The sequence below is a fragment of the Branchiostoma floridae genome, unplaced genomic scaffold (genome assembly GCF_000003815.2).
Source record: "Branchiostoma floridae strain S238N-H82 unplaced genomic scaffold, Bfl_VNyyK Sc7u5tJ_1297, whole genome shotgun sequence".
In the NCBI taxonomy this organism is placed as follows: Eukaryota; Metazoa; Chordata; class Leptocardii; order Amphioxiformes; family Branchiostomatidae; genus Branchiostoma; species Branchiostoma floridae.
The window spans coordinates 65,906-87,589 of record NW_023365694.1 but is presented as its reverse complement, the minus strand read 5'-3'; the positions used below and the strand labels follow the sequence as shown (position 1 = coordinate 87,589).

General features: G+C 43.1%; 1 protein-coding gene across 1 annotated transcript in view; it reads left to right on the top strand.

Annotated features, from left to right (window-relative positions):
• The window catches only part of LOC118407320 (midasin-like), an 89,035-nt gene that overhangs the window by 20,848 nt on the left and 46,503 nt on the right, over positions 1–21,684 (top strand). Inside the window, exons 10-31 of the mRNA XM_035807784.1 lie at positions 26–281; positions 883–992; positions 1,854–2,095; positions 3,599–3,712; positions 4,090–4,319; positions 5,005–5,188; positions 5,716–5,894; positions 6,439–6,529; positions 7,228–7,474; positions 8,162–8,324; positions 9,136–9,266; positions 9,896–10,159; positions 10,626–10,697; positions 11,134–11,331; positions 12,059–12,185; positions 12,679–12,939; positions 14,590–14,787; positions 15,089–15,294; positions 16,092–16,214; positions 19,569–19,766; positions 20,518–20,733; positions 21,154–21,342. Of these exons, the coding sequence (XP_035663677.1) occupies positions 26–281; positions 883–992; positions 1,854–2,095; positions 3,599–3,712; positions 4,090–4,319; positions 5,005–5,188; positions 5,716–5,894; positions 6,439–6,529; positions 7,228–7,474; positions 8,162–8,324; positions 9,136–9,266; positions 9,896–10,159; positions 10,626–10,697; positions 11,134–11,331; positions 12,059–12,185; positions 12,679–12,939; positions 14,590–14,787; positions 15,089–15,294; positions 16,092–16,214; positions 19,569–19,766; positions 20,518–20,733; positions 21,154–21,342 (3,999 nt within the window). The remainder of the gene's footprint in view (positions 1–25; positions 282–882; positions 993–1,853; positions 2,096–3,598; positions 3,713–4,089; positions 4,320–5,004; positions 5,189–5,715; positions 5,895–6,438; positions 6,530–7,227; positions 7,475–8,161; positions 8,325–9,135; positions 9,267–9,895; positions 10,160–10,625; positions 10,698–11,133; positions 11,332–12,058; positions 12,186–12,678; positions 12,940–14,589; positions 14,788–15,088; positions 15,295–16,091; positions 16,215–19,568; positions 19,767–20,517; positions 20,734–21,153; positions 21,343–21,684) is intronic.

The following is a 21,684-nucleotide window of genomic DNA, read 5'->3' as shown; positions in this document are numbered from 1 at the left end:
ATGTTTTGTTTAATGTCACCAATAGGTAGTGAACATGAACCAACAAAGTGACAGCACCGACTTGCTCGGCGGTTTCAAACCAGTCGACATCCGTTTGCTGGTCATGCCAGTTAGGGAGGAGTTTGAGGCAGTTTTCTGCGAGACATTTTCGAGGAGCCAGAACGCCCAGTTCCTGGGGCATGTTGCGGAGTGCTTCACGAAGCGGCGCTGGCAGGACCTGCTGAAGCTGATGCTCCACTGCCAGAAGATGGGCATGAAGAGGCTGGGAGAACCTCAGGAAGGTAAAGATTTTCATTATGTACTGTAAATGCAGAAACTTGCGCGGTGATTTAATGTTTGCGGTTTTCGCGGTGGCTGCTTCACAGCAAATTTAAAACCACCGCAAACTTTTTTCCATGGCAGTAAGAGTGCATGATGCTACCGAGAAATTAAAACCACCGTGAAAGTCCATTTTCCCGCTTCCGCGAAATTAAATGCATTTACAGTAGCTTGCGAATTGTGTAGTCCACCCGTAATGTCCCTGCCTCTGGAACCAGTGAGTTCCATGCTGGGGCTGTCAGCTGGCACTCAACCGGTTTGCACACTACTGGAAAGGGGAGTCAAATATTCATTGTGTATGTCAGAAAGAGCTACATGTAGGGGAATCTGTACAATGTACAATGAACCTAAAAGTACTTGTAGCATCTATCTTCTCTGTCAAGATGAGTGGAAGAAGAGCACTTCAGCAACTGGATAGATAGGAATATTACTTTTACTTAATATATGTTCTTGTCAACTGTACAAATGATATAGTTTTTTTGTAGTCCAGTGTCCAATTCAGGTATCAAATGTGGTCTTTTCTTCCTGGGAGTTGATGACAGTTTATTTTGTACTTCCCTGCAGGAGAGAAGACAGATCTTGTAGACCGGTGGAAAAAGCTGTCGGAAAGGCTTGCCCAGCTGCAGCACCAACTGAAGACAGCAGAGAGCGCTCTTGCATTTAGCTTCATTGAGGTAAGCGTGAAAATGTCCTAGGCCTGTCGTGTTCTGTAATATTGTTGATTCTTCTTATCATGAAGTGTGGGAGACCATGCTCCTTAAGTTAAAAGTTGCCCGTACATCTGTGCAGATGCTTGGGGTGGCACCCATCTCCATCTCGAGTAACCCTTGGGCCACATATGTGCAAGCCACTACAGCAGGGAGCAAGTCCACTGGTAGTGTAGTGTGTTTAGCTTCCATACTCTTCCCCTTAGCAGAGAAAGAAGTATGTACCATTTTTAAGAGTCTTTGGTATGACCCAGCTACAGCATCCAGTCTTCCTTTTTAATAAGTTGTTGGTCTCCCATCCAAGTACTGACCTGCCTGCACGTTGCTTAACTTTGAGATCAAAGGATCAGGTGTATTAACACGACACGGCCGCAGCCCATTTCAAACCTTGACAATAAAAAGTAAAAGTTTGCCCATACATCTACAGATGTGTAGGGTGGCCCCCATCTCCACCTCGAAGCCCTTGGGCCACACATTTCTGCAAGTCACTACAGCAGGGAGCTGATCCGCTGGTAGTGATGTGTGTTTAACTTCCATACTCTTTCTCATTAGTGCTGAGTGCTATGCAGAGAAAGCAGCATGTACCATTTTTAGAGTCTTTGGTATTACTCTAAAAAAAAAAAGTCATGTGCAGGTCAGGCAAACAGGTAAAAAGCCTGTCTGCCTCCTCATCTGTCCAATCGACAGGAGAACCACAGGTATGACTCGGCCGGGGATCGAACTCACGACCTACCGAATGCAAGGCGAACACTCTACCCACTCGGCCATCGCACCGGTCCAGCACTGCTTGACTATACATGTACTTTATTCCTGGTATCGTCCTTGCAGGGCACACTTGTGCAGGCAGTGAGGAAGGGGGAGTGGGTCCTTCTGGACGAGATAAACCTGGCCACTGCGGAGACGCTGGAGTGCCTGAGCGGATTGCTGGAGAGCGCGTCGGGTTCCGTGGTGTTGATCGACCGCGGCGACACGAAGCCGGTAACTCGACACCCCGACTTCCGTCTGTTTGCCTGTATGAACCCTGCGACGGACGTGGGGAAAAAGGATCTGCCGCCGGGCATCAGGAGCAGGTCAGTTTTGCAGTTACATGTACATATTATACGTCTACTAAAAATAGATATGTCATCATGAAAAACAAAGCATCTAGGGTCGTGTGATGTATACTAACGGCAGGGTGTTTGGCCTGGAATCCAGATTGGCCAGAGAATCCAGGTTCAAATCTGCTGATTTGTCACCTATCTTGTGCCCTCTGGAAAGGCGCTTTATACGACTTTGCTCAGGTGGAAATGAGTAGGTTAATTGAGTGGATCAAACCTTACAGTCTGGTCTCCAGGTTGACATCTTGAATTGGTGATAATCACCTGTTATGTCAATCCTTCCCCCTTTAAAGAGATCTCCAATCCATCAGAAGCAGGTGGGGACTTTGTTTTCTCTGGGAACTATTGTTGGTAACTGTTGTTTTGCTGTACATACCACAGTTCTGCTGCAATACCATAGCAAGCTGATAGGGGGCCAAAAATGTAATCATTCTGGAATCTAATGAAGACCTACCCACGTACCTTCTTGACTTCATTATCATGTTGTTCAAACACAAACACAGGCGGGTTTACGGAAAAGCCTGGGCCCAGCAGGCTAGCCAGCAGGCTAGCCAGGCCACCCTTTTTGGGCCCCAAGGCTATGGATGGGGTTTGGGCCCATAATGGATTTTTTAAAACCTAAAACTGGGTAACCGATATTTCCAGTGCATGCAATGTGCATTGGACAGAAGGCAACAGTTTGCTCATATTCATGGAGTGTTGGGGTTGGTTTACAGCAATGAACAATCAATGAACATTCACAGGAACTCCCACATTTTTAGTACATTTACTTTTCCTTTGACTATACTGTCAGTCATTCCTACAATACTTATAGTGGCTATCCCTCTCACATACAAGTTGACACATATAAACACATAACATACATCCATTCCTGCATCCATGCTCACTGACACTTGATGGTGGACACATCTGTTTCAAATTTGATGTTTTGGCAAACAGCCTCCACCCTAGGGTCCCAAGTGTTGCCTTGGGTTACCACTGACCCAGTTTTTTTACAAGGAAATTTCACAAGAGGTCCAACCATCCTTTCTGTAGTGTAGGCCTGACTGGAAGAGTAACCAAAGAGAATACATTGTGTTCATATGTAAAATAACTGTGGATGCTGGTAGTTCATTGCTGCCTCCCCCTGTGACCAAATGTGAAAAACAGTTACCTTCTGTACAATGCCCCCAGCAGCAGCAGTAGTTATCGTTACCCTGTTAGCTTTGAAAAATCCATTAGGTGCCAAACCCCCATTCATAGCCTTGGGGCCCCAAAAGGGGCTCAGAAAAGTCTGCTGGCTAGCCTGCTGGGCCCAGGCTTTTCCGTAAACCCAACACAGGCACACACACACACACACACACCTGTTAAAATATATTAATCTCCACTCTTGATGCAGTAAGAACACATCTAAGCCCTGCATGTTTGATTCAAAGTGTTGACCTGTATTGAAGGCTCCAACCATTGTGTAATAACACTTGTTTTCTTTGTCTGCAGGTTTACAGAGTTTTATGTGGATGAGTTGGAGGAAGTGTCAGACCTGAAAGTGTTGGTGCACTACTACCTGCAGGGCATAGGGGGCACTGCTGCACAGGTGGATGGCATAATCAGGTAAAGCATTGACTTCAAGCTTCAGTATAGTGTAGTTAAGTCTGTAACTAAATTGTGGTGTAGACCTTACAATCCTGTTAGTGATTTGACACTTCTTGTGCCATTCTTTAATTAGAGCTTCTACAAAATGTATGTCAGTGTTAGGTTGATGAAGGCTAGACATTCAGGTAATAAGATACATAAGGTAACAGTTACTCAAGGAGGTAGATAGATTTTTGAAAATCCTATATACTTGTACATCCAAACTGTGCAAACCTCGGGGTGATGCACTAGGGATCTCTCAAACACACTGTTTTTCAAAGTGACAGATTATGTAACCTGGTGTATAAATGTTGGAGGTTTATTAGATATGAATGTGATTAATTTTGTGCCTCCAGGTTTTACCTGAATGTGCGGAAGGAGGCGACCAAGAACCTCACCGACACCACGGGTCATCGACCCCACTACTCGCTCCGCACGCTGTGTCGAGCCCTGCGACATGCGGCGGGAAATCCCGCGGGAAGCACGCTGCGCTCGCTGTACGAGGGGTTCTGTCTGAGCTTCCTCAGCCAGCTGGACAGGGCCTCGCATCCGGTGGTTGAGAAGCTGGTGTGCGACCACATCGTCGGTGAGCCTGGAACATTTTATATTTAATATTGACAGTGATATGGTTTTTGATAAAAATTTGTTTAAAACTAAAAGCCTACATGTAGTAGTAGAAAGCATAGATGCAGCATTGATGATACTTTTAAATGTGCTATCTTATAGACTTAGGTATGTACTTCGTAAAATTTGTGTAAAAATGAGTCCCTGACTTTGTTTGGGGAGGTAAAAGGTGGTGGGAGGAGAGGGATGGGCTCCACCTTCCAATACCGTGCCCTAGATACCATGGATAACAACCCACTGCCCCTACGGCCTCAACAACGCTTTGGCTACCTTTACCTTTATCCTTTTTTTACCATTACCAGGCAAGAAGAACATCAAGAAGGGCAGGCACGCACAGTTTGAGGGCTACTGGATATTGTAGAGTAATCATTGTTGTACTTATGTAAGATGACGGGACTAGTCACAATCTGAAGAACAGTCTATAATGTCTAGTAACTCTTTTATGCACACAAAACTAGGCAAAAAGAACATCAAGGGAGTGCTGAGGCAGCCCCTGCCCCGGCAGGAGAAGGGCAGGCACGCACAGTTCGAGGGCTACTGAATATTGAAGAGTAATCATTGTTGTACCTACGTATGGTGACGTGACTAGTCACAATCTGAAGCACAATTTATCATTTCTAGTAACTCTTTTATGCACACACAATTAGGCAAGAAGAATATCAAGGGTGTACTGAAGCAACCCCTGCCCCGGCCAGAGAAGGGCAGACACGCACAGTTCGAGGGCTACTGGATCACTCAGGGCAGCAAAGAACCTGTAACCTCCCAGGAATATGTCTTAACTCCGGCTGTGCGGGCCAACCTACGAGACCTGGCCAGAATTGTGTCTGCACGGTGAGGAACATTCTTTTCATTTCAATCATCACTAATCCTATTACAAAATAGAATTTACTCAAGCAACTGGATACGATTTTAGAAACAGTTAGACGTTTCAGGCAACATCTGCGGTCTTTCGTCAGTGATACTGTGAAAGATTACTGTTATCTGAAACGTCTGGCCATTTCCAAAATCATATCCAGTTGCTTGTCATTGAGTAATTGCTATTTGGCATATTTTATTACATGGATGTCTAGTAACCTTCATCAACGCTTTACTTTTCTTGTATGTTCTTCCTGAAAGGCTCTTGCCTGTCTTGACTTGGAACCATAAACTGCTATTTTCATCATCATACAATGCATGGTTACCAACTTCTCAATAACATCTAGATATCTGTACCAAGAAGTTGTGAGTTTGAATCACTGCTGTGTAACTCACCCAACATGCTTTGGTACAACAAAATTGGTTGGTACGCTGAGGTTATCTAGGTCACTGCACTGTCTACTGTTGTTCATCCATCTATTCACTGTATACAACTCCCTCAGGCGTTACCCAGTTCTTCTGCAGGGTGAGACGTCAGTAGGAAAGACGAGTCTGATCACATGGTTGGCGCAAGCGAGTGGTAACCACTGTGTCCGGATCAACAACCACGAGCACACGGACATACAGGAGTATGTAGGGTGCTACGCTGTGGACCACACCGGGAAACTGGTCTTCAAGGAAGGTATGTGAAACTGAGACTTAGAAAAAGATTGTATAAGGAAGGAACATGAAGTTAAGACTCAGAAAGTGAAGAGTAATATAAACTGCGTCCGGAGTAATACCCATGAGCACACGGACATACAGGAGTATGTGGGCTGCTACGCTGCCAACCACACCGGGAAACTGGTCTTCAAAGAAGGTATGTGAAATTATGACTCAGGAGAAAGATTTGTCGCATTGTATATGGACATCATGTATATTACCTATTCTTCCTGTGGCCCTATAGTACATTGATGCATCACATTAGATCAAGGTTAATGTTACAGAAAAATCTATGTGCGACTTACTTAAAACTAGAGAAGAGAAGATTGTGTGTGTTGCATAATTATGTAATATTCCTTTTGTTCACTTTCCCTTTTACATTATATTTTCTGGGAGGAATAGTAACAGTGACATACATTTTGCTTGTTCATATTTTTCTTTTTCTGTTTCTGTGTTACTGTATATGGTACTATATAAGCTTTTATTCATCTGTCCTACTATTCTTTTCTTCTCTCCATTTGCAGGTGTGTTAGTAGAAGCGATGAGGAAGGGACACTGGATCATCCTGGATGAGCTAAACCTGGCTCCTACTGATGTCTTGGAGGCTCTCAACAGGTCAGGGGGTTGGGTAGCATGCAATACGAGCGATCGCTGTAGTTGTAGTTGTTTATATCCGGGGTATTTGTTGTTATATCCAGCTGGTGCCTAGTAGATGTTATAGTAGATGTTATAGTAGACGTTATAGTAGATTGGATTAAAAATTGATATTTAAATTAGCACATCAGATTACTGGTTAACATGTAGATCAATCTTTTGCCAAACACCTGCTTTTTGCCTACGACTGCGTCACTGCATTGTGATTGCTTGTATGGGGTTCCTTTGTTCAAATGTAATCAGACCGTCCCTTGTTATACTTACTGGCACATAGATCAGCAAGTTTCCATGCGATTTTTGTAGCAGAGTTTATTTCTAAAGGGAGGGGTTGCTAGCCCTTCCCCTTTAACATGCTTGAGGCACCTTCTAAACACTGGACTCCCATTTTACGTCCCTACAGAAAGACAGGTGCATTTGAGAACTGGGGCCTCCAAGTTAATTGGAGCTGAAACCAGGTCAAACCGATTTTAAACCTGGTACCCTACCCAGTCAGAGATGTCCCTGTAGCTCAACTGGTACATGTAGTAGCCTTCACAGGTTCTTGCTATACCAGTTGAGCTACAGAGACACCCATGATTGTGAGGGGTTGAAAGAAAGGGTCGGCTTGTACCTCACTCTACCTTTACATGTACCTTCTTTCTACCTTTCTCCCCACATAGGCTGTTGGATGACAACAGGGAGTTGTACATAGCCGAGACCCAGGAAACCGTGAAGGCCCATCCGCACTTCATGCTGTTCGCTACCCAGAATCCACCGGGGCTGTACGGAGGACGGAAGGTCCTTTCCCGCGCCTTCAGGGACCGTTTTGTCGAGCTCCATTTCGACGAGCTTCCTGCGCGAGAGCTCGAGACCATCTTGGAACAGCGATGCAATCTGCCGCAGTCCTACTGCAAGAAGTTGGTTAAGGTAAGGTTTCAATCAATCAATGAACCAATCAAAAATGGTTCATTATTACAGCAAAGTTTGGGTAGCCAGGGGCTGAATGTTGTACATAAAAACTTTGCTTATTTTGACATACATAATCAATTTATAAAACGTAATTACACTTTAAAACTAATGATCTAGGGGAGTATTGATGTTTCAGTGGATATTTGGTTTAACATGAATAAAGATATTTATGATATACAGCTCGTAAGCAGTTTCATTTTGTTTCGTTGAGTCTTGAAACATTAAGATTTAGAACTGAATTGGAGTATCTTACGTTTATGTTAAGGTTTTTTTGTCTCTGTGAACCTAAAGTCAAATAATACTTATCACATAGAACTTTAAAGAACCAGTTGTGACAAAGACAGTCATGAATTACTGTGATGCAGAGGAAAGCATGCATGCTCTTTCAAATGGCATGTGAAACTTTGATGTACATCCAAAAGTGCAAGACTTTGTATAGGGCTTCCAAAATGGCTTGAAATATTTCCATATCCCAGCAATGAGCATAAAATGCTGGAATCTTCATTCGAAGTATCACAAAATATGATAATCAGTATAATTCACTTTTTGATGTTGACGTTAGTAGGTATGTTCAACTTCAAGTTGGTATTTGCCATCATGATACATCAAAACTGATCTGATCTCCATCTGTTGCCATGGTGACAGGTGATGCAGGACCTCCAGGCCCACAGGAGGAGTACCAGCGTGTTTGCGGGGAAGCACGGGTTCATCACCCTTCGCGACCTGTTCCGTTGGGCGGAGCGTTACCGGCGAGCCAGCCAGGGTGCCGAGGGCTTCTACGATTGGGACCAACACCTGGCTGATGATGGTAAGGTCATGCTTTGTTTTGTCATAGATTTCATCATCATCATCATTTGTCATCCTCTTTGAGGTGCAGCGTCGCTGTGAGAAGTTCCGGACAGTCCAGTCCAGTTTTTAATTCAATAAGCTTCTTCAAAGTTAGCCTTGGGTGACCAACCCATTTCTTAGAGAAAACAGGTGTCCAGAGTTTTCCGGCTGTATCTCTACTATGAGCCACATGGCCTGCAACTAGTAAGTCGGTATTGTTTAACACCAGAGGTAACATTTGGTAACGATCCATATAGCCGATAATTTGCAATGTGTTTCCACCATGGTGTATCATACACTACCCTTAACATCCCTGTGTAAGTACCATCAAGCACGGGTACTAGACATATTTTCCATTTTAGTCAGTACAGAACTGGTGCTGTACATGTCCATGGTGCTGAAAATGTAACTGTCAGGCCAGTGGCACCCTTCTACTGATAACAATGATAATAAGGTACTGATAATAATGATATAAAGTTAAACCTTGTCCCTCCGGGCTACTTTTAGTGCACAACTAGGTTCTCTTCAAACTCACATCGCTTTAATGTTCAATTGCCCGTTTCCAAGTCCTTCTACAGCAACAGTTTCTTTCCCCGTACAGCTAAGGTATCAAACTCTCTCGACAACACCTGTTTCCCTCCTGTCTACAACTTATCAGCCTTCAAAAGAAATGTCCACCGCTATCTCTGTGCACAGTTTCCAACTCCCTAGTTCATTGCCCTGAAGTGGTCTTGTTGCCTTGCTTTGAAATCTCGTTAAATAAAAAATATTTGTCAACATTCTTTGTCCAGGCTACATGCTGCTTGCAGGGCGGGTGAGGAGACCCGAGGAATGCGACGTGATTCGGACCATCTTGGAGAAGCACCTCCGCAGGAAGGTCGACCCCGCCCGACTCTTCTCACTGGGCGACGACACGTCACAGGTGGCTGCTGCGATACTCAAGCAGGTGAGAATCGACAGGTGTTGTTGTTGTTCCTGGTGTGAGGTCGTGTTGCGTAACTTCTAGGTGTTTTGCCTAGAAGTCAGACGTATTGGGTTCAAATCCTGTTAAGCTACGGATCTTGTGCACTTTATATGACTTTCCTCACTTCACCTAGGTGTAAAAATGGGTACCTGACTTTGGTTAAGGAGGTAAAAAGTGGTGGGAGAAGAGGGTTGGGCTCTGCCTCCCAATACTGTGCCCTGGATCGACCCTTGGATAGCAACCCATTGTCCCTACAACCTCAAATAGGCTCTGGGACTAACTGAAACCTTTTTTCTACCTGACTAGGCAAGAAGAACATCAAAGGTGTGATATTTTATGTACATGACTGTATAATATTCAGATATTCAAACCAAACATCTCTAGATGTGTGTGTAATATGACAAAGCGATACTTGCAGTTGTACCTGGTCCAGAAACTCTGGGAAATACAATGTAGCAAACTACAGGCTATGTTGACACAGTCTCATGATTTCACTGTGTTTCAGTTGTCTAATGTATTGTTGAATTCCCTCAAATTACTCAACCAAGAGATACTCGTGTATGACCTTTCCTCTGCAAAACATGCAGGTTTCTGTGGCAACCCCTGATGGCTTCGGCCACGTTGTGTGGACGTACAACATGCGCCGGCTGGCCGTGCTGATCGGCCAGGCGCTGAAGTTTGGCGAAGCCGTTCTATTGGTCGGGGAGACGGGCTGCGGTAAGACGACGCTGTGTCAGCTGTACGCGGTTTTATCGGAGCAGAAGTTGTTGGGGGTGAACTGTCACATGCACACGGAGACGGCCGACTTCCTGGGGGGTCTACGGCCAGTACGCCACAGGAGCAGTGAGGAGGTCAGGAAATACATACTTTGGGACGTTGTTCAATTCAAACTTTCAAATATACCTAGAAATTTAAAATCTTCTCCTGACGAATTTTTAAATCACAACAAATACGTCAAGTATATCTCGTGGGTATTATGTCAGATATTGTAAGCATTTTACCTAATAAGTATGGACACTGCCTACCTCAAGTAGTGTGCAGTCCAGTAGGTTAGCAAGCCTGCCTCTGGGCCAAGACGTTAGGAGTTTGATAGCCTGGTATGCAGCCATATTATAGCTTCCAAGTCTCTTTGGCTGGATACCAGGCTAGGAGTTTGAATCCTGGCTGTGGTTGCACACTTGAGTTGCATGCTGGTAATGGTTTCAGTCCTTAGCACAGGATTGTTCATTGTACATGTCAAAAAGAGACATTCTACAAAGCTAATTCATCAAAGAGTAAAAAAATGATGTAAATGTTAAGTTTGAATATTTTCTCCAGGACTCCCAAAAGCTGTTTGAGTGGGTGGATGGGCCACTGGTGCAGGCCATGAAGGAGGCAGCCATGTTTCTGGTAAGTGGAATTCGACTATCCCTACTGCAACATGGTATCTACCAGATTTTTGGAGACCAGAATAAAGAATTTATGACTGTATGTATGGAATATTGTTGACGTACGTCCTTCAAGAAAGTTACTTTCATGGAGGTGTTATTATTTCCCACTAAGTAATTTTAATCTTGTAAAGCAGACTGTGTTTCAGTGATGCTTGTTTGTATGTGGACATCATAACTTGAGAACTTTTGGATGGATCTTTATGATATTTTGGTTGGTGGGTTGGGTTTGGTCATGTTTTGGACATGCTATGGTTGTGAGTCTTGAGCTGTAGATAATACCGGTATGTAGCTCTTGGGGCTGAGAGTAAGTGGTTTAGGTTTGGGTCCCCCATTGGCCTTTTTCAGAGATGCAGGGACTGATTTTGTTTGTAACTTTGTTGCCTGGATGTTCCCAGATTGATGAGATTTCCCTGGCAGACGATTCTGTGCTGGAGCGTCTGAACAGCGTGCTCGAGCCTGGCAGGTCGCTCGTCCTGGCGGAGAAGGGGGGAAGCGGGGAGGGAGACACGGGCGATGTGGAAAACATCGTCGCTCGTGAGAACTTCAGGATCGTGGCAACCATGAACCCTGGAGGAGACTTTGGCAAGAAAGAGGTGCGTCACTCATTATTGATTTGTCTTCCTAGTAGAGCACAATTCTGGTCTGCAACCAGTTTTTTTTGTGTACCTGTATAAAAAAACAAGAGCTATAACATATTCGGGCGATGTGGAGAACATTGTCGCTCGCGAGAACTTCAGGATCGTGGCGACCATGAACCCTGGTGGAGACTTTGACAAGAAAGAGGTGCAGACACACAAACTTTGTTTTATCAGCATACCACTTTGTTTTGACTGTATCTTATGTTCAATCTTAGAATTGTCCTCACTTCATTAGCATTATCAATTCAGGGTTTTGGTTTAAAACCTTGTGGCTCCAAATTCTTGTTCAGTCACTGAAGAAAGACAGCAAATGCTGCCTGAACCATCTCACTGTCTCCAAGATCTATATCCAGTTCCTTGAATTGCTGTTACCTTGAATATCTAATATTACCTGGAGATCTAACCTTCATCAATGTCTTTGTTTAGGTTGTAATGTGTGCATCTGCATTGATTTGGACCTAACCTTTTATCGTCTCCCCATACCAATACAAGTGGCAAATGGCTTCTTTAGCAGGCCTAGGGAAAGGGTTAAAACATAGAAATGTTAATCATTTTAATCATTTTGACGGATGTAGTAACAGTCTTCTGTAACAGTAGTTAGTAGATTGTACAGTAGTTGTCATGAAACTGTTGAAAAAAGCGAATTGTAAGTGGTAGACTGAAGGTTTGTATTTCTTTGCAGCTTTCTCCTGCCCTAAGGAACAGGTTCACTGAGATTTGGTGCCCTTCGACCTATGACCCAACCGACCTGGTGCAGATAATAGAGCACAATCTGTCAGACGGACTGCAACTGTGTAACCAGGAGGATGGTGGGTAGTTTGTTCTGCTTTTTGAAAAGATTAGAGGAATCTCCGTTATACAGCAACTTTACGTGACTGTACATGTATGTGTGTCTGTGTGTATGTTTAACTTGAGATGTCAAGGATGGATATTTTGATATTTGGTAGTTTGATAGAATTTGGGAAAACAAACTTAAGGTCAAGTTGAATAATGGTCCTCCTACCGGTTTTCTATGGAACTACAGTGGAAATTGCGGCTTTGATATGTTCTGGACATATTATGGTAATGATTTTTTTCGAGTGGAAGATTGCTCTGTGATGCAGTAGAAGCCGCTTAATTGCACGGCCTATTTGCCAGTGAATTTCGTGCAATTATCCGATTGGTGCAATAATGCAAAGTTATCTAGCTGAACCACATCGGTTTGGGATTTTGGGATTCTGCGCAGTTAACGGAAGTGTGTGTTAATCCGTTGTGCAATTAACTGGCTTCTACTGTACTTGATTGGCATTCTGCTCTTTCCAGGAACCAGTGGATTTGGCCATGCCATGATGGAGTTCATCGCGTGGTTCTGCGACCAGGACTTCGGCTGTCGTTACGTCGTCAGCATCCGAGACATCCTCTCCTGGGTCAGCTTCGTCAACACATGTTCTGCAACAGCCGTCGCCATGGAAACTGTCGCCATGGAAACTGTTGCCATGGATACCGATACGCACCAGCCGCTGGACCCAGCGTTAGCGTACATCCATGGAGCATGTCTGGTGTATGTGGATGGACTTGGGTCTGGTGAGTGATTTTTTTCTCAATTGCAACGCAGCATCCCTTCTATTTTACACATCAATTTGCACATCAATTTTACACAGTAATTGGATTTATTAATCATAACGATTAATTGATGTGCTTAATGCATTGTTGGATGACTCTCACTCAAAGTGAAAGTTAGCAGATGCAAACCAGTATAACCATACTTTGACTATAAAAAAAATCATATCAATCCACTTTTTGTGTTTGGTTTGCATAGTGTTTTATGTTAAATATACACACTTTTATCTGGAAACATTCATTCGTTCATCCATCCATCCATACATACATACATACATCCGTACGTACATCCGTACGTACATCCGTACGTACATACTACATACATCCGTACGTACATCCGTATGTACATCCGTACATACATGTTTGAACCTTTATTTATTCATGTAAGCTCAAATCGGCCTGCAGGCCGCTTTTCATTGAGGTCATGTGGGAAGAGGCAAGGGTCAGACAAAGTATATAACAGAGATAAAGTTACATCGTTTTGAGTCCTTATAAGTCCTATACGTCTATATACACAATTATCATCCGTACATGTACATACATCCTTCCGTACATACATATCAGAATTTATAAGGATTTCTGGATCGTCTAGTTAAGATCTGTTTTGTAATGTCACAATTCAGCTACATAGAAAGCTGTTACAGGACAAGTGTCAATCTTGATTTTTTCATATTACTCCAAACAACAAACAAACAAACAATCCAGGGCTCGAAGTTAACTATGTCCCGATGTCCCAGGGCCACTAAAATTTAGGCCGGGACAACTGAAAAATCTTTTTGGGACACTTTTGGGACAATAGGAAAATAATCAACGAATCAACATCAGAATGTCCGATCTCCCCGCGGCAGGCTTTTAGCTAGCAATGCGTACAGCCGTACAATGTACGGCCTTCGCTAAAAAAATCGCAAAATGTACGCCCTGTTTTTTTTATATACGCCTTTGGTACGTCCTTATTTTCCCCCGGAAACTTCGCTCAAAGTTCAAAATTCGCCGATTCCGGGCGCACCGAGCCGCCATTTTGGGTGATTCTACCTCAAGTCTCGCGCAATCTCGCACTCACTCACATCTTGCGAATCGCGAGAGTCGCACCCCATTGGCCATTTCGGCGTGACGTAGCACGCCCAGGCGCCATTATTGGTGGAATATCTGATATCCCCGCTGTTTTCGCGGGAAAAATCACGCAGGAAAGCGTAAAAACTTTGATTTGTTTACGAAAACTCGTCGAATGCCTGAAGTCATTGGTGATAAGTACATGTATAGGATTGTTTTTGAGGTTTTTTTTGCTTGTTTGTCGGTGGAATGTGGGAAAAACAACAGCTAATGTGACGATAACATACTGGGGAGGGGGGCGGTGCAGTGCGGAGAGTACAACACATTACAGATGTACACCCTAAAAAAAATGCCTAGCTAAAAGCCTGCCCCGTGGTTGTCAGGCGTGCGTACTCTGACTTACAGTTGTTGTAATACATAATTTCTGAAAATAGGGTTGGGACAGTCCATCCTCACTTCGGGATAATTGAAATTTATTTTGGGGACAATGCTGGGACAGTAGGGAAAAAAGTTAATTTTGAGGCCTGCAATCAATCATTCATTTGTTGGTTCTGCACTTTTCAGGTTCCGTGAGCGTAGCCTGGGACCCACAGCAAGCCCAGAAGCAGTGTGTGGAGTTCCTGTGTGCTCAGGTGGAGAAGAAGACGGGTGTGGAAGTCAACAAAGACCAGCTGTTCCTTGTGGAAGGGGACAAGAAGAGGAAACCACAGATTGTGTCAACTGCAGACAGCTTCGGCATCCTTCCATTTACCATTCGGAAGGGTAACATACAATCAGTTGCTTGTTCTTCTAGCATTTAGAGAAAAAGAAGAGATTTGGAATGTCAGCAAGTTGAGCAACTGAGCTATGTACATCACTGTATGTGTTATGAAAAAAATGAAGATAACCTTAACATGCTCCTTTAAGTTCTATACAATACTTAAAAGCTGGATGAGTTTTAAAATTCTTATATTTTAAAAAAAGTCTAATAGTTAGGTAGGTAGGTATATCTCTTTTTAACTTGAATTTTGAAAGTGACATTCCCAACTTTGACACATGCAATTTTTATTTTTCCACCTCCTAGGCCCAGTTGCAGACGCCCAGCTGACCAGCTACGCCCTCCATGCCTCCACGACGGCGCTGAACGCCCAGCGCGTGCTCCGAGCCCTGCAGCTGCCCCGCCCCGTCCTGCTGGAGGGATCCCCTGGGGTGGGGAAAACCAGCCTGGTCGCCGCCATCGCTAAAGCGTCGGGCCACGAGCTGGTCAGGATAAACCTATCAGAGCAGTCTGTGAGTATTGCAAAACCAATGAAAGCTTTGTAGGAAAAGTTCATATATCTTAAAGTAGGTGTTTAGCTACAAGTATTTTTAGAGGTGTCCACTTTTGTTTGGTGACACGGATACCTGGAGTAGGGAAGAGAAGAGCCTGGTACCTGTTATTGCAAAAGTGCAGGGAACGAGCTGGTCAGGATCAACCTGCCAGAGCAGACTGTGAGTATTGCTAACACCAAACCTTTGTACAGAAAGGTAATCTTCAAATAGGCATTAAGCTGGGAATTGTGTAAAGGGTGACACTGGCATTGAGATGGGGAAAACTGGGTTGTTACAAGTGTAGCTGCCATTGTTAAAGCGTCAGGTGACGAGCTGGTCAGGATTAACCGGTCAGAGCAGACAGTGAGTACCGTATTTTCTCAATTAAAGTACGCTCTTTATGAACTTTTAAAAATCCAAAACGTGTTACAATTAAGTCATTGCCAAAGTTGGGATTCGTAAGTTATTTGAGGTCAAATCCAGGAAAATTTTGAACAGGAGTCTTCCATCCGCTCAGGAAGCCGGGTGCAACACCAGCACGGGTAGCATGGAATGGTACCAAGATGAAATTTTTAAAATTTGAGGCAGTTTTATGTCATGAAATTAAGATTTTTTTGACAGACAAGCAAATTTCTTTCCTGGGATGAAGTGACAAGTCCTGTAGACATCCCTGTTTGAGATTTATGCAAGATTTATACAGATTTAAATAGTATCGTATAACATTGCCAATGTCTTTTCCTTGATAAACCTCCACTGAGTTTTGTCGTGTGTTTCAGGATGTTTCGGACCTGTTTGGGGCAGACCTGCCCGTGGAGGGAGGGGTCGGAGGTCAGTTTGCCTGGAGAGACGGACCGCTCCTGTCCGCACTGAAGGCCGGCAACTGGGTTGTGCTGGATGAGGTGGGCCATTAGGATAAAACTGTAGAAATAGTTAACCGGTTGACCTGACGAACCCATATTGCAGAAATTGTTTTTTTTTACTTTTTTTTTTTTCATTTTGCTTTTGGACAGACGAGGACAATGTGGCACTGCACTCAAGTTTTTTGTAACCTATATTAACAGTGCCACATACTCGGTACAGACAGAAGTTACCCATTTTTACACCTGCCAGTGGGTAAAATGAGGAAGGTCGTGTAAAGTGCCTTTCCCAAGGGCACAACTTCGGGGCGGGGCACGGTGGGGATCGAACTCAGAACCTCTAGGTTCCGAGACAAACGCTCTACCAGTTACGCCAGGCCCGACATCACTATTGCAGAAATAGTTAACCTGATGAACCCATACTTCAGAAATAGTTACCTGATGAACCCATACTTCAGAAATAGTTACCTGATGAACCCATACTGCAGAAATAGTTACCTGATGAACCCATACTTCAGAAATAGTTACCTGATGAACCCATACTTCAGAAACAGTTACCTGATGAACCCATACTTCAGAAATAATTACCTGATGAACCCATACTTCAGAAATAGTAATACCTGATGAAGCCATACTTCAGAAATAGTTACCTGATGAACCCATACTTCAGAAATAGTTACCTGATGAAGCCATACTTCAGAAATAGTTACCTGATGAACCCATACTTCAGAAATAGTTACCTGATGAACCCATACTTCAGAAATAGTTACCTGATGAGCCCATACTTCAGAAATAGTTACCTGATGAACCCATACTTCAGAAATAGTTACCTGATGAACCCATACTTCAGAAATAGTTACCTGATGAACCCATACTTCAGAAATAGTTACCTGATGAACCCATACTGCAGAAATAGTTACCTGATGAACCAATACTTCAGAAATGGTTACCTGATGAACCCATACTTCAGAAATAGTTACCTGATGAACCCATACTGCAGAAATAGTTACCTGATGAACCCATACTTCAGAAATAGTTACCTGATGAACCCATACTTCAGAAATAGTTACCTGATGAACCCATACTTCAGAAATAGTTACCTGATGAACCCATACTTCAGAAATAGTTACCTGATGAACCCATACTTCAGAAATAGTTACCTGATGAACCCATACTGCAGAAATAGTTACCTGATGAACCAAATTTCAGAAATAGTTACCTGATGAACCCATACTTCAGAAATAGTTACCTGATGAACCCATACTTCAGAAATAGTTACCTGATGAACCCATACTTCAGAAATAGTTACCTGATGAACCCATACTTCAGAAATAGTTACCTGATGAACCCATACTTCAGAAATAGTTACCTGATGAACCCATACTTCAGAAATAGTTACCTGATGAACCCATACTTCAGAAATAGTTACCTGATGAACCCATACTTCAGAAATAGTTACCTGATGAACCCATACTTCAGAAATAGTTACCTGATGAACCCATACTTCAGAAATAGTTACCTGATGAACCCATACTTCAGAAATAGTTACCTGATGAACCCATACTTCAGAAATAGTTACCTGATGAACCCATACTTCAGAAATAGTTACCTGATGAACCCATACTTCAGAAATAGTTACCTGATGAACCCATACTTCAGAAATAGTTACCTGATGAACCCATACTTCAGAAATAGTTACCTGATGAACCCATACTTCAGAAATAGTTACCTGATGAACCCATACTTCAGAAATAGTTACCTGATGAACCCATACTTCAGAAATAGTTACCTGATGAACCCATACTTCAGAAATAGTTACCTGATGAACCCATACTTCAGAAATAGTTACCTGATGAACCCATACTTCAGAAATAGTTACCTGATGAACCCATACTTCAGAAATAGTTACCTGATGAACCCATACTGCAGAAATAGTTACCTGATGAACCCATACTTCAGAAATAGTTACCTGATGAACCCATACTGCAGAAATAGTTACCTGATGAACCCATACTTTGTTTTCATCAGAATGTAAGTTAAAGTTCTACCCACACAGATTGTGCATAGAGCAGTGTGCTGTGTTTAAATAGCCCTTTGGTCTCTTTCTTAACTTGGATGTATTCACTGTAATTGTGCCAGCAGAGGCCAGGGCTATTCAACTGGTAGTGGTCTGTGTGTTCAACTACAATACCCTTTTTCTTAATTCTAAGTGCTAAGCAGCATGTACCAATTGTAAAGTCCTTGGTATAACTCGGCTGGGGATGAAAGTCACAACCTGCTGAATGCAAGGCAAACATTCTATTCGCTGTGCCATTGCTGGTATATTACTAGAAAAGTTCCAGTCAAACTTTGAGGACCCTTTAATTTTTCAACACTGTGTTGGCAGGTAACATAATTCAAAACATGGGTGAAGTGAGGGAAGTTGTGTTGGAAAGTTATGCCTTCTGCAAGGACACAATGTCTAGCCATGAATGCTAAGAAACTGTCTGTGCTGACTTTCTCAGGAAGATTAAACCAGCCAACAGGGATAGACATGACTCCTGTAGGGGGTCAGAGTTGCCTGGGAGTTTGTATCATCTCCTGTCTTGTTTGATTAAAAACTAATAATAGGCCCTGAAAGTAACTTCTTAAAAGGAATAAAGATTTACTGATTGATTGGTAAATGGATGGATGGATTTATTTATTTATTGATTGATTGATTGATTGATTGATTAGGGGTAAGCTTCAGGGAGAGATGTTCTTCATGGGAGTGTGGCCATGAAAGAGTAGGGAGACCACAGACCTGCACAATGCAGATGCCTGCTGCATGTTTGAAGACTTACCCAAAGCTATCAAAGATTGGGAGAGTTGGAGGTTGAGAGTCATGGACATCCATGATAGATTGATTGATTGTGTCTTTCCTGTTTCCAACAGTTGAACCTCGCCTCCCAGTCAGTGCTAGAAGGTCTGAATGCTTGTTTCGAGCACCGCGGGGAGGTTTTCGTGCCGGAGCTGGGAAAGTCCTTTCCACGTGCAGCACAGCAAGATCGATTGATTGATTGATTTACTGATTAATTGATTGATGTGTCTTTCCTGTTTCCAACAGTTGAACCTTGCTTCCCAGTTGGTGCTGGATGGTCTGAATGCCTGTTTAGACCAATTAAGGCTGATTGGCCAGAAAATTACCAGGAATAAAGGATAAGATTGATTGATTACTTGAATGATTGATTGATTGATTGACTGTCCTCTTCAGTTGAACCTCGCTTCCCAGTCTGTCCTGGAGGGCCTGAACGCCTGTTTCATCCACCGGGGGGAGGTTTTCGTGCCGGAGCTGGGCAGGTCGTTCCACGTGCAGCACAGCAAGATTGATTGATTGATTTGCTGATTGATGGATCGTCTTTTTCCTTTTCCCAACAGTTGAACCTCGCTTCCCAGTCAGTCCTGGAAGGTCTGAACGCCTGTTTTGACCACCGCAGGGAAGTGTTTGTGCCGGAGCTGGGAAGGTCGTTCCAGGTGCAGCACAGCAAGACCAAGTTCTTCGCTTGCCAGAACCCGCTGAACCAGGGCGGGGGCAGAAAGGGCCTGCCAAGGTCATTCCTCAACAGGTTCACTCAGGTACGGACCGGTTTTACGTCACTGTTATGCTCTTTATTTTTTTTATGATGACATTGTTATGTTAACATCAGAGTGTCCTGGATGTGTTCCATCATGGATGTCGTTTAGACAAACGCCAGTAAAGTTAGCTGCAATTTAAACTCATCTGAGTCCTTGAAGTTCAATTACCAACATGGTGGCAGCGGTGGGATATGAACCCATGCCATTGAAATGACTGGTAAAAATACATGTTGTATGTGGACTGCTCAGGGTTGTTTCCAGGACCCATTCCTCCATTGTGGGATGGAAGTTAACTTGTTGGGATGGAAAGAAAAATTTCCCCCTTTCTGTCCAAAAATCTGAACTTATTTTATGGCATGACATTGGTGAAAATGTATTTTTCTAAGCTTGAACTGACAGATTTGCAACAGAAACTAACAACGTGGGCTTTTCTGTTATAATCATTTCATACATTTCTGTACAGTTCATTTTTGTTAATTTTCATATGAATATTTCAAAGTTTGCTTGTTTTATGTTATTTCATATGTTTCTGTGCATATAATTATTTCATATGTTTCTGCTGGATGGTTTTCATACTTTTGTTTTGTTGAATAAAAAAACAAATTAAAAAAACATGGGCTACCAAACAATAAAGATTTTTTTGGACAATGTTCTGCATTTCATTTTTTGTTGACAATGTCTGTATTTCCTTTGAAGCACATGAAGTTGTATCTAATAACACTTTGTATACTTTGACCTTGATGTTTCTCAGGTGTATGTGGAACCTCTCAGTTCCTCCGACCTTCACTTCATCCTCTGCACCATGTTTTCGACCTTGGACAAGGTCATGCTGTCCAACATGGTTGCCTTCAACCAGCAGCTGTACCAGGACACGGTGGTCAAAGGTCGCTGGGGTCAGCAGGGAGGACCATGGGAGTTCAACCTCAGGGACCTGTTCAGATGGTGTGAGCTGATGTTGGCCAATCAGGTAAGAAATGCAGATTAGCTTCATTCACAATGTTGTCTTTAAATGTTTTGAATAGTGATAGGGGCATGTATTTAATTGTTTCATACTGATTATTCATACCCTGACTCACAAGGGCGACAGATTGCAAAGTCAATTTTTCATCAACATCCAATAGACCAACATCCCTGGGTATTCCACCTTTGTGGTATTTCTCTGAAGGGGCTCAATTGGGATATTGTAAGCTCTCAGGCTATATAAAAGAATGAATCAAAGTTTAAATTTTTATGCTATTCCTTATAATATGTTATATACTCACTCTGATTATAGGGTGTCTTGCAGAACTTTTGTGTATATCATTATGCCATACCTACATGTATGCGTCCTATGCCATCAAGTCTAAATAAAGATGCGTGAAGTGAACAATGTCCTGTTATTTCCCAGGCCTCTGGGATGTGGGATCCTGGAGAACATGTCAGCCTCATCTACTCTGCCAGGATGAGGTCAACCAAGGACAAGGACACGACCTTGCACCTGTACAAGAAGGTCATGCATGTGGATGAGATGGCCCAAGGTCAAAGCCTACCATACACCTGTAGCAGGGTGTTTCATCTAACACCATACAGCATACAGGTGGGTTTGGGGTGAAAATTGGGTTAAGCAGAAACTTATTATAGTTGAAGTCATTCTAAGCACAGTTGAACAATAATTTCCAAGACTAAAATTGGACTTACCCAATTTTTCAACTGACCAACTCCAGTCTTTGTCAAGGAATGAGCAATCTACTGCTTCTGTGACGTTATATTATGCAGATAGAACTCATGACTCGGTGATCATGATCAGTGGATCATAAAACAGCACATTGTGCCTGCTGCAATTGTTGTGCAATAAACTTTGACTTGACTAAGTCGCAGAAAGTGTATGGTACCAATGTTAAGGCCTGTTTAGATATGAAGGGTTTAGATTACTTCGTTG